This window comes from Perissodus microlepis, chromosome 7 (genome assembly GCF_051167445.1).
Source record: "Perissodus microlepis isolate ML-2025 ecotype Zambia chromosome 7, ASM5116744v1, whole genome shotgun sequence".
Lineage (NCBI taxonomy): Eukaryota > Metazoa > Chordata > Actinopteri > Cichliformes > Cichlidae > Perissodus > Perissodus microlepis.
Window position 1 is genome coordinate 23,223,734 of NC_140467.1, and position 11,620 is coordinate 23,235,353.

The 11,620-nt window shown below is 38.3% G+C and overlaps 1 protein-coding gene across 4 annotated transcripts in view; it reads right to left on the bottom strand.

Moving 5' to 3' along the window:
* poc1b (POC1 centriolar protein B) overlaps nt 1-11,575 on the bottom strand; it is a 36,444-nt gene extending 24,869 nt beyond the window's left edge. The window contains exons 1-10 of one of the 4 annotated variants that reach the window (XM_084934248.1): nt 11,269-11,572; nt 10,593-10,677; nt 10,017-10,188; nt 9,684-9,863; nt 8,381-8,488; nt 7,898-8,013; nt 7,566-7,699; nt 7,413-7,481; nt 7,151-7,303; nt 6,673-6,750 (exon numbers count right to left, since the gene is read on the bottom strand). In XM_084934248.1, coding sequence (XP_084790374.1) covers nt 6,673-6,750; nt 7,151-7,303; nt 7,413-7,481; nt 7,566-7,699; nt 7,898-8,013; nt 8,381-8,488; nt 9,684-9,863; nt 10,017-10,162 — 984 coding nt within the window. In that variant the 5' untranslated portion in view covers nt 10,163-10,188; nt 10,593-10,677; nt 11,269-11,572. Of the gene's footprint in view, nt 1-6,672; nt 6,751-7,150; nt 7,304-7,412; nt 7,482-7,565; nt 7,700-7,897; nt 8,014-8,380; nt 8,489-9,683; nt 9,864-10,016; nt 10,189-10,592; nt 10,678-10,949; nt 11,151-11,201 lie in introns of those variants that run through there. The other 3 variants (XM_084934245.1, XM_084934247.1, XM_084934246.1) reach the window with 3 other exon arrangements.
* Nucleotides 11,576-11,620: the final 45 nt, after the last annotated feature.

The window sequence follows — 11,620 nt, forward strand, 5'->3', positions numbered from 1 at the left end:
AAGCAAATGTGTGAGTGCACATTAGATTCAAGTCAAAGTATATTTCCTTCCTTCTAAAAATCAGAAATTATTAAACTTTAAATCAATTTTAAATCAAAATACCGATACAATAATCACCTACAACATTAAAACTACCCACTTGATACATCTAGTGAAAAAACATTTTTCACTAGTCTGTGCATCAGCACATTGGTAGTGGATTGCTTGTTCCTCGCATTCCAGGGACACCTGACCGGATCAAGTGACAGCTGTATAGATTCCAGTTCATGGCCTTAAGTTTTTGTTAATTTCCCTAAAGCTGTTTTACAATGTCTTGCTGCTGCCATAGACAGTGTGCTGGTCAAAGCAATACCAGTGTCAAGGAAAACCCACATGAATGCCTGGACCCAAGGTTTCCCAGCAAAACACTGCACTGCAATAAAATATATTCAACAAACTGTGAATGAATCCTTCCTTATTTAGAATTAGCAAGTTTGGAATTATTAAAAAACAAACAAAAAATAAACATAAAGCCTAATAAAAAGTGTAATTAAAGTGCAACTAATGTTTCATGTTGTGTTTCCTTCTCCCTTCTGGCCAGATTCTCATTGGAAGGATGACATCATTATCAAATTTGTCCTTCTTTGTCTCATCCAAGTTCTATTTTTATCTCTCACCTTAGCCTCCATTTAATTCTCACAACAAGCAGGAAAATAAAATGCAACACATCTTTGCCTTTCAGGTGTCCTGGTAATACTTGTAATAGACCTCACAGTCTATTCTTAGCTTACTGCAAGGACCAACTGTCAGCACGTTCCTACCAGTGGCACCTGAGGATACTGCTGTAACCTTCAGAGAGCATTAAGAGAGCAGGGAGTTAGTCAAACGTGAAGAACTGTTTGAGGTAGGTGGCAGAAAATAAGACGTTTCAAATGACAAAAATGAAAGTCCAGAAATAGTTGTATTGTCCTTGTGGAAAAATGACAATTATAGAATTACAGTTAATTTAATAATAGCAATTTGTACTACATGGATTTTACACAAAATCACCCTTGAAAACGATTATACTGAGAGCAGATATAAACTAGCATTTTACAGATGTTGGCATTGGAAGTAACAGGTTTGTGCAGGGAGTCATCTTTTTAAAAATGGATCTATATCCAGGATGTGGTTGTGCTGTATTGGTATCATACCTTCATCGTACAAATTCATCTTGAACAAAATTAGCCGCATAACACGGTGCACAACCGTGTTATGAGTTGTTTCATAGTTTGTCCACCAGAGGGCACTCTGCAATGTTCGTGTTGGCAAAAGGTTAAGAAAGCCACAAACAAAACAACCAGCTGATCCAAACAGTGTTGGCAAGTCACTGCTGTATGCGTCAACCCAGCGGTTACATTTCTTTGGAGGTGAACCTCAGGTTACGTAGAAGACAACGGCGTAGGGTACAGTGTTCCGGTTATAGTGCAAGTTACAACGTAGATCTGACACAGAAGTGACAAAATCCAATCAGAAGGACACCTTATTTAATTCAGATGATAAATAAATGATCTACAAGAAAAACCTTTTGCCCTGGTAAGAATCTGAAAAGTCAGTGCCTCGAAAAACAAAGAGAAACTGTCAATAAAATAAACCTAAAGTAAGTCTAAATACCAAGTAATCGATAATGTCCCAAGCAATATCTAACAATGAAATATCTTATGCAATTAGTAAGGCAGATATCAAACTTACTCACTAAACTCCAATGACACATACCGCAACTAAATGACCCATCCAATCCATGAAAAGCACACAGAGCTGAAAATTATCTGACGTAAGAGTACAAAGACATATATTTTAAAAAAAGAAGAAAAAAAAAAAAAGAATGTTGATTTCTTCATTGAAACCTATAGGAGGCAAAGTGTCAAAAAAAGTTCACATTGTAAGAGTAAAGTGTTAATGTCTCCTCCTCTTCTTGGGAGCTGTACATGCTCAGCCACATAGACAGTGATTCACATAGTGCCACACTATCTGTCAAACTGCTCATGTTGGAAAACAACTGTTTGACAAACAGCAGTAAACTGATCATTACATAAGTAGACAGGTTTTAGAGAACGTCAAGTTAAAGCGTGAGCAGACCGTTTACACAGTGGCCTTTTTGACAAAAGCATGTAAATGCTATCCATAATTGTGGTTATGCAACATATTTAATCTAAGAAACAGAGAAGCAACACCATTTTTATACACAGCAATCAAGAGTTACAAAAAAGATGTTTCTTTGTTTGGAGGACACCACAAAGTGCTTCCTGTAAGTCGGTGTTGCGCAAGGTTGAGATTAAAGGCAAGCAGAAAAAGGAAAGAGGGAGGAGGGAAAGAGGAGAGGAGGGGAAAAGGACAGATGTGAACCTGAAGAGAGAATCTTGTGAATTAGTAATAAGGCTTGCCCTTCTCTTGTATTTTTGATGAGGAGGATCAAGTTTTGGGACACTTACATGCAAGCATCGGATAGACTGGAAGCGCCATGGGGAGTCTCGCAGCATTATGTGACGTGTACAGTGTCTGAAGAAGAGGTTCTGCTGTGACTGCATGGAGTCGTCATATGCTCAGGAAGCCTTAAGTAATATTTCACTTGCACAGACTGTGCTCCACTCTGTGAGCTGCATTAGGGAAACTGCTGCCCATATTTGGCCTCTCAAGGCTAAATATGTGACTCCTTAATTTTATGACTATTAATGGTTTACTGACTAGAAGACAGAACAGCATTTAAAACAAAACATAAAAATTAATAAATAAAATAATAAATAAAAATTAATAAATACATAAAACAGGTCAGTATACGATTTTAAATCTTTTTAGCTCATCTCTTAAGAGGAATGCTCCTGTATACATTATGTATTTAAAAACACTGGACACTGGATTCATTTTAAACACAGTGCTAGTTTACATATGAATAGTGCTTTGTAAAAATGTGAAAACTGCAACCTAAGGGGCAAAAATTTGCACACCTGTAAAGTTCTTAAATTACATAAAATCACACAAATCAAATAATCATTACATGTAAATTTATATTAGGTGCATAAATGTTCTATATTCCTGCATTTTTATCAGCATATCCCTTCATAACCATGTGAGTAAAAGACAGTGTGAACCAAACAGACTATGGGAGGATATAGTATGAATGAAAGTGCTTGGACCAAGTGTACAAGAGCACGTTTGCCCAAGTGCAGCAGTGTGTATTTGTGTGTGGGTGTGTGTGAATGTGAGGCTGTTATGCAGCCTCTGGGAGTCTGTGTACTGGTGGAAAGTGAACCCCTCCTCCACCCATTACTATCTTTAGCTCATTTCCGTCGTGTCTTGTCACTCGTGTTCTCCTCTACAGCACTTAAATCTGGTATCTAAACCTCCGGGCCATCCAATATCCTGTACTTCCCCTACACAGAAAGCCAGAGAAGACTGTAGAGAGGCGGGGTCTTCTGTGTTCTATGCAATCACACAAATGTACATGGCCAACATGTTGAGAATTGACAGATGTTCCTTATAAATTAACATACTATCAATACTGCACACTTATTCACATAGAAGTGTACCATACATGGCTACAAAAGAGGCACATTCCCACACAGATCAATGGTAGGAGGCCTGTTAGTAGAGGACACCTTGTCTGTTTAAACTGGTATTGCTAACGTCTGCAGGAACACTAGAGTTGGCACAAGTAACCAAATCAAACCTTCTGCTTTCGATTAACTCTTAAAACATTTGCCATTCATTGTATTTCTTTTACTGCTGACTGGAATCTGTTCAATGGGATGGTAAAAGTCTCCATGTAATACCTTGTGCTGTATTTCCACTTAACTATAAGAGACGCAAGGAGGGACTGTGCTACATTTAAAGAAACGTAAAAATATACAGCTGCACCATGCAAGGTAGTTGCAAGAGAAGTTCAAATAAACTGACAAGAATGGATAGCACAAATGAGTGGTTTTATTCAGCTGCATCATTCAGTATCATTAGGCTTTCTAACTCCCACAGAGATGTTGTCACATTAACAAACAAGAGGCCATTAACAAACAAAACCAGAGGCCTCTTAGTGACCTCTGTGGTTTCCAGACAAATATGAGACCCAGTTCCTGAACAAATTCCACGTTTAGTCGGAAACGTAATGGATAAAGTTACCATGTTAGAAACAGAACGTTGAAACAAGATGTTCATACTTATAGTCTCCTCAATCATACAGAGACAACCAGCAGATGGCAGCTGATGATGATTAGATACATCATTTTGTGAAACTGGTGTGTCTATCAAAGTTTTTTAATGTCGCTGATAATTGCTACAAAACAGAGAACGGCCCAGATTCTGACTGAATTTTTGCTCAAAACCTTATCCAGCTAGTGCTCTTAGCTCAGCGCTCAGAATTAGTCATGTAAAAGAGGAAGACAAAACAGCTGATGCCCCAGGAGAGTCATCATGTCATTACTGACACCTGCACTTCCATACAAACATCCTGAAGGTAATCATGCAGAATTGTATAGTTTTGTAAACACTTTTGCAAAACTACAAACATTTTCACCAGTTAAAAAAAATATTTCGAAAGAGGGGAAAACAACAATGTTATTCACATTTGAATGTTTGCAGCTCAGTCAGATTCTCTCCAGGGAACTAATACACACTCAGAATAAAAGCAAACCAAAGTGAATACTAGCAGGTTTAAAGGCCATTAGTCAAAAAAGCTAATAAAGCATAAGTGATAAGAGGAGATGGCCCTAAATTATAGACAGGGAGGTTACCAATGGCAGCAGGAAGGCCACAGTATAGCAACCTTCCCATGGGGCCACCCATGTAGCCACCTCAGGCAACTTGCATGTCCCAGTCGTTTTCTCTCACTCTCTCTCTCTCGTTCTCTCTATTTTCGTTTTTACCATTAGGGCGATGAAGGGGAAACATGGACACAGAGCGGAAGAGAAATCTCTCTGAGGACATCTACAACAGTGAGAGACCAAAGAAACTAACCAGAAGGGAAGACGAGAGGAAAAGAGGAAAAGGCAGAGGGGGAGGAAAGATGAGGTTTCTAAGAGATGGCTATCAGGAGATGAGAGCTGACAGGAGGAGTAGCACTGAGGGCTCCCTGCTCTGAACCAATTTAAACAGGAATGACCCTCACACACATTATACACACACACACAGTACTAGTGACTCATGTCATGTACAAACCCCTGGAGCACGACCACAAACACACACAAACAACTGGGAAATCACTAGTACATTCACACACTGTAAATGCTCATTCAATGCTCATAAATATGCACATGCATTCATGCAAAGACAACCTGCAGAAGCCACTGAAAAGTGATGATATATTATAATAAGTCGGAAGCTGTGTCTGTGTGTGACATTCATTCATCTTGCCATTTTTGGCAACGATAAAACTGACGTACATGTATAAATTTTGGGTGACATCATGGTGCAGTGATTAAAACTAGTGCATAATAATGCATGCAATGGATTCAGAGGATTGAGGAAGAGTCATATTCTTGGATTCTAGTCTAGAAATTAAATTTCCTGCCTTTAAACTATTCTGTTTGAAATCCACATCCAATTCTCACAATAATCTAAAGCCTCGATTTAAAATCAAGCACTGTGCAGTCTTTGACGTAACAGTGGATGAGGTATTTTGCCGCACAATCAAATCAAAATCAGTCTGTCTCAGTTCTGTGAAAATGTGCATTACTACTCATCTTCATTAACATTTCTTCCCATTTATGCCGGATGTGTGTTTATGAAGTAAGTGGATACCTTGACACATGATTTTCTACTCTAGTTCAAGGCTTGGTCAATGACCCACATGAGCCTCGGAACAACAATATATCACAGGACTAAAAACATGAAAAAATAAAGTGGGATTAACAAGAGAGGGAAAAAAATAAACGTAAACAGGACAGCTGAAAAAGGTGGAGCGATACATATATGGTGGCAAAAAGTGCCCTGCAGCGAACAAAAATGTATCCACGTATCTGACAGAACCACTGAATGGCAAACACAGCTAGTGGCTGTATGTTATTAATGACAAAAATCCAAATTTGGATAACATTATGAGGCAAACAGACTGAAAGTAAACAGAATTGAGGAATCCTAAGACAAACATTAAAGAGGAGACATTTCACTTTGGCCCATGATTTTCACGCTTATCAAACTGGTATGCAGCCATCACAATCAGGAAGCCTCCATCTAATCTACAGTTCATTTTTAATCATGATATTAACCTACTTTGTCTACTTACAGTATTTGTGTACACTGCACCCATTACACTACAGCCTGTTTATGAACAGTTTACAGTCATTCTAATCGTAAACACAAAGCAAAAATAAATAAAACAATGATATACATCACAGCATCCTTAACATCCACTGTAGCAAGTTTTAGAAAAGCTTCAGGATTTCAAAACTAAACACTGGTCTGCACTGCCACCTGGTGGTGATACGACCATCCCCTCCAAATCATACAAGTATGGATTAGTTTAAGTCGTCTATAAAATGTTCTCATAGACACTATAAGAACATTTTTCATCAGTATCTTGAGTAGTAGTTAAATATTGCTGTTTCTGTACTTCAATATTTTTGTGTTTCAAGTCATTTTTATGCACACACTAAATAATAATCTACATAGACACCCAACTAAATATCCTACGGTTTAGATGTGTTGAAATCTGCATTAGCTTACCATGTTGCCATGGACAGACTGTCCCAGCTGTATGACATGTGGCTCAGTTGATCTGGTGTCTTTTACTGCTGGACTGACCTGGCAACAAAACATGTAATTAAGCAGCAAGCAGTCAAAGGAGCTTGCAAAGAAAGGCGTCTGGACTTCTTTAAGTTACTTAAGGGTGGAGAGTCCCAGATAATCTGGGACTCTCCACCATTTGACCTTAGAACTGAAGAAGCTTCTCGGATGAGAGGTGAAACGTCTTCAAGTAACTTAAAGAAGTCCAGACGCCTTTCTTTGCAAGCTCCTTTGACTACGATGACCTGGATAACTGAGAACCTTCACAGACAGCAAGCACTGTGCCTTCCAAACAAAGTACGATCTTTAAATGTTTACATCTGCTGTTTATATCGAAATGGCAAATGCCTAAAAAAAATGTTTAATAGCACAGAGTTTTGATGGTACGTTAGTATTAATGAAGTGAAACAAGACTGACCTGAATGGCTGTAGGCTGTGGGTGATGAAGGTGTGGTCCCCTGGGATGAATGTCAGACAGGTGGGGTGGGGGATCTGGTGTCGACCTCCGGCTGTGTTGAAGTAAGACATCCTGATATGACCTGCTGTCAAAGTTAGTCTTCCACAGCAGCACCTAAGCAACCAAGATGCAACCACATGACCCAAATTCAGCACATTTTCCAACAGTAAAGATATGACCTCGAATGATTTGGGTAATTCATTGTTCAGTCATCGTGCAGAACCTGACTGTCAGCTCCTCCTGAGGCAAAGACATCTCCAGCCCTGGAAAAGGCCACAGTGATCACAGCACCCTAATAAAATATATTAAAGAATGTCAAAGACTACAATCAAACACTATGAAGAACTAATAAAGTGGACATTTCTTTAAGCATCACCTTGTGCCCATGAAGAGTGTAAATCAGATGCCCTTCCAACAGGTCCAATATCTTAATAGTGCCATCATTTGAACCACTTATCATATAGTTGTTGGATGGGTGGAAGGAAAAACTGTTGATTCCTGCACTATGAACTGATCCAATTGTACAAAAAATAAGCCACAACCACAAAAATACACATATAAAATTGAATTTTAAATGAAAACTTAAATTAGGTGAATTAATTGTATACCTAGTAATCTAGGAATGCAATTAAAGTCTTAACTGTAGGATATTTTAGACACTTGTTTACACAAGATGAAAAAAAAAAAAAAAAAAAAGCATTATCGTACCACGATAATGCTGAATAAGCTTGTTGGTCCGTAAATCCCAGATTTTCAAAGTACTGTCAGCTCCTGACGATGCAATACAGGTACCACTGGAGTTGAAATCAACAAATGTCGCTGATCTGGGGTTTAAAAAACAAAAACAAAAAAAGAAGTCAATCAGTGGCCATGAATAGGAGAGCAAAAATAGGTGAGTTAGTTTTCACATCAAATTACATCTAATGATGTTCTGGCCTTTTACCACTTTACAATCCAGCTTCTAAATTTTCAAACACAACCAATATCCTCAAATCGGGATATCGCTTCATTAAGAAAAATATGCAGCTTAATACATTTTTGAAAAGTGTATGCGCAAAATTCGTCAAAGAGAAAATGTGACTGTATTAACACAACAAATTGAATTTTGAATTTCAAGTAACTGATGCACAAAACTTATATGAAACATACTGAGAAAAGAGAACACTAGATCAGTTTTTGGAGAGATTTTACCCTCCACAGTCGGTCAAACAGTTGATGCAGTGTTTGGTAGATGTGTCCCAAAGCCGGACAGTCCGGTCATCCCCACAGGAAGCTATGATTCTGCCATCCGGAGAAAATCTACAGGAAATAAACACACAACGACAATACAGAAAAAGTCCAAATCCACTTTTTGCAGTACTGTGCTGTTTCACACTCATATAGTTACAAACACTCAGTTGATCAGTGAGTTGTTTATACAGTTATGATCAGACGTTTGCTCAATGTTTTTCCTCAATACTCTCAATTCTGGGTTTTTAATGTCTGCTTTGAACTATTCTTTTTCCAGGGTGGAATGATTGTACAGCAAACAGATTAAATTAAGGCAAAAAACCAGAACTGAGTATACATTTATTTTGGATTCATTTTTAAGTGTACAGAAGTACACATACAGGCTTAAATATATACACCCAATCACTTAAATATTTTAATAAGGGGATGCTGAAGGTTCTACAATGTTTTCTAACTTAAAAAGACCAAAACCTATTAACTTACCTGTTAACTACAACTGGACTTTTTTGACAGCACTTATTGAACTGATCAATATTAAGAACAATGGGAAAAGTCCAAGTTAAGATCCAATGAGAATGTCATGGATCCATTTCTACACAACTGCAGATTCCAAAATCCTCAGTTCAAACAATTTTGCACAAGCATGGTGGTGGTATCATCCTGCTATGGGGCCGTTTTGCTGCCGGTTGTACTCTTAGACTGCAAAAAGTAGATAAAAGTAAAAAATGAAGAAGGGGGGCTACCTCCAATTTCTGCAACTCCGCAATTAGGTATTCCAACAGGAAAATGATTGCAAACACACAACAAAGCTGGTTTTGGAATGGATAAAGCAGGCCAACATTAAGTCACGACCTCACACAACTGAAAAGTTGTCACCTTCCCCTAAAAATCCAGGTCTGTGCAAAAAAAAAGCAATTTAAATGAACTCAGGAAGAGTGGTGAAACATCTTTGTTGATGACTACTAAAAATATCTGGTTGATGTGCAACTTTCTGAATGACATTCAAATAAATATTGGTCTTCTCTAACCCTGAGTGGATTGGGAAAAAGAACAGTTCAAAGAAATCACTAAAAGACTAAAAGGTTTGCTGAGATTTATGCCAATGAGCTGTATGTAAACTTTTAATCACAACTCTATGTAACATATTAACTTCTTTGACTATATTGGAAATTCAAACGAGCTCAAACATACAAACCAAATGTCAAGTAAGTTATAACACAACTGCATGAAAATAGACTATAGGGATTTATGTGCTCTTTGGTACCTAGCACAGCGCACCCAGTTAGTGTGCTGATTGAGGGAGTAGATGAAGCACTGTCGGTGAACACTCCACACTTTAACAGACTTGTCATCTGATGCTGTCACCAGTCTCTGGCCATCATGGGAGAAGGCAACACTGCGTACAGCAGCTGTGTGGGCTTTGAACACTGTCGACTCGCCTTTCCTATGAGATGCACAGAAAATAACCAAATACAGCCATTTTATTTTTGTTGCCAAATCTCGGCAAGACATTAATTTATACACCAAACTGCATGTTATTGGACCGAGTTTTAATTCACAGGTTAAACATGTCTTGGATAAAGTGACTGATGCTTACATTGAAGGTGTCCACAGTCTGACTGTTCTGTCCTTGGAAGAAGAAGCCACCAGATTGCCAGATGGAGAGAATTGCACCCCAGTGATCACATCCTGGTGCCCAACAAATTGAAAGGCCCTCGCTTTGGGAGCCAAATTCCATATCATCAAGTTTTTATCTAATGACCCTGAGGCTGGAGGGACAAAAGGTAACAAAGACACATGGAGACATTTCAAACAAAAAATAGATCATAAAACTCCCGTCAGTACAATCAGTACAGATGGCCTTTGTTAGAGAAATAATGCAAAAACATTGGAAAAATTGGACACTTGCAGGTTAAATGTCCACCCATTAAAACAGCCCTTTTTGGAACACAGGATAGGTGGTTTCAATATTACTTGCCTAGTTCTAAAAAATAGCTTAAATCTGTTCATTTTAGTTCAAATATTATCAATAAAAATTTGAAATACCTAGCAATGTCAACATGCTCTTTCTCTTTTTTATAACGTTATTTCAAGGTCAAAAGAATGACACAAGACTAGAGCAAATATATGCATGATGTTAAAAGCATATCTACATTTGAAAAGTAAGGGTTACCCAGTTGTTTGCGGTTCGGATTGAAGTCTGCACAAGTGACAGCATCTTTGTGTCCCTTAAAGTGCCTCTCCAACGTAGGATCCTCCTTCAATTACAAAGCTCAATTAGTGTAGAAAAATCTGCGTGCAATGTTTAAAAAAAATCATCTTGACAGGAAAGTAGGCTGTGTAAACAATAAATCAATTCTAACTTCTTCGAACTAGGAAAACTCAGCGATTATAGTAAAACATTTGACTTTGATTTTCGAATGACACTCTGGCGTTGCTCTGCTTCATGAATACTTTCACTCTTTTCGTGTCGTTAGGGCCAACTTGCTCAGACTCAAGTCTACTGCTGGATAAGCGTGGTAGTCTTTACCTCCCTGCTTTGCTGCGTGGTCGTCCGACACTACAAACATTACGCTTGGCGAAGCTGAAGAAAGGCAGGTGTAAGCGATGCTTTAATAAGTTAATATAGAGGACCCCGTGTGACAGCCCAATCAGTAAATCCTCTTAGCAGACGTAGCTAAAAGAAACTTGCCGACTCGGCTAATATTAGCGCCATATGACGTTATGTACACAAAGTTTCGCACATTTCTTTTAACGCAAGTTTTAAAACAAATATACTTACCATAACAGACGCCATTGTGTGTGTTGAGTAAAAGTGCTAAAGTTGTCTGAAGGAAATTTGAACTAACCCGCTCATCTGCACCTCCATGACTGTCAACACAGCACTGCGCGTCCAGCAACTCGTTCAGACCTGGCTTATCGAACTCAGATATAATAGCTCAACACTTTTTTTCAGTAAGCTGAATTCACGTCGTACTTTATGGTTTCCGAGGTCAAAAATAAACAATGAGTTTCGTTAAACGCATAACAGAATTGCACCTTTCATCTGCAGCGTGAAGCTAAAACGAAAACAAAAAACAACCCGTGTTCTGTAGCAAAGACTGGTGTTGCATTCATGACACATGTTAAAATGGTAAACGTAAAAATCTTCACTGGAAACCATCTTTACAAGATAATACTTAAGCACAGAAACCATTCACA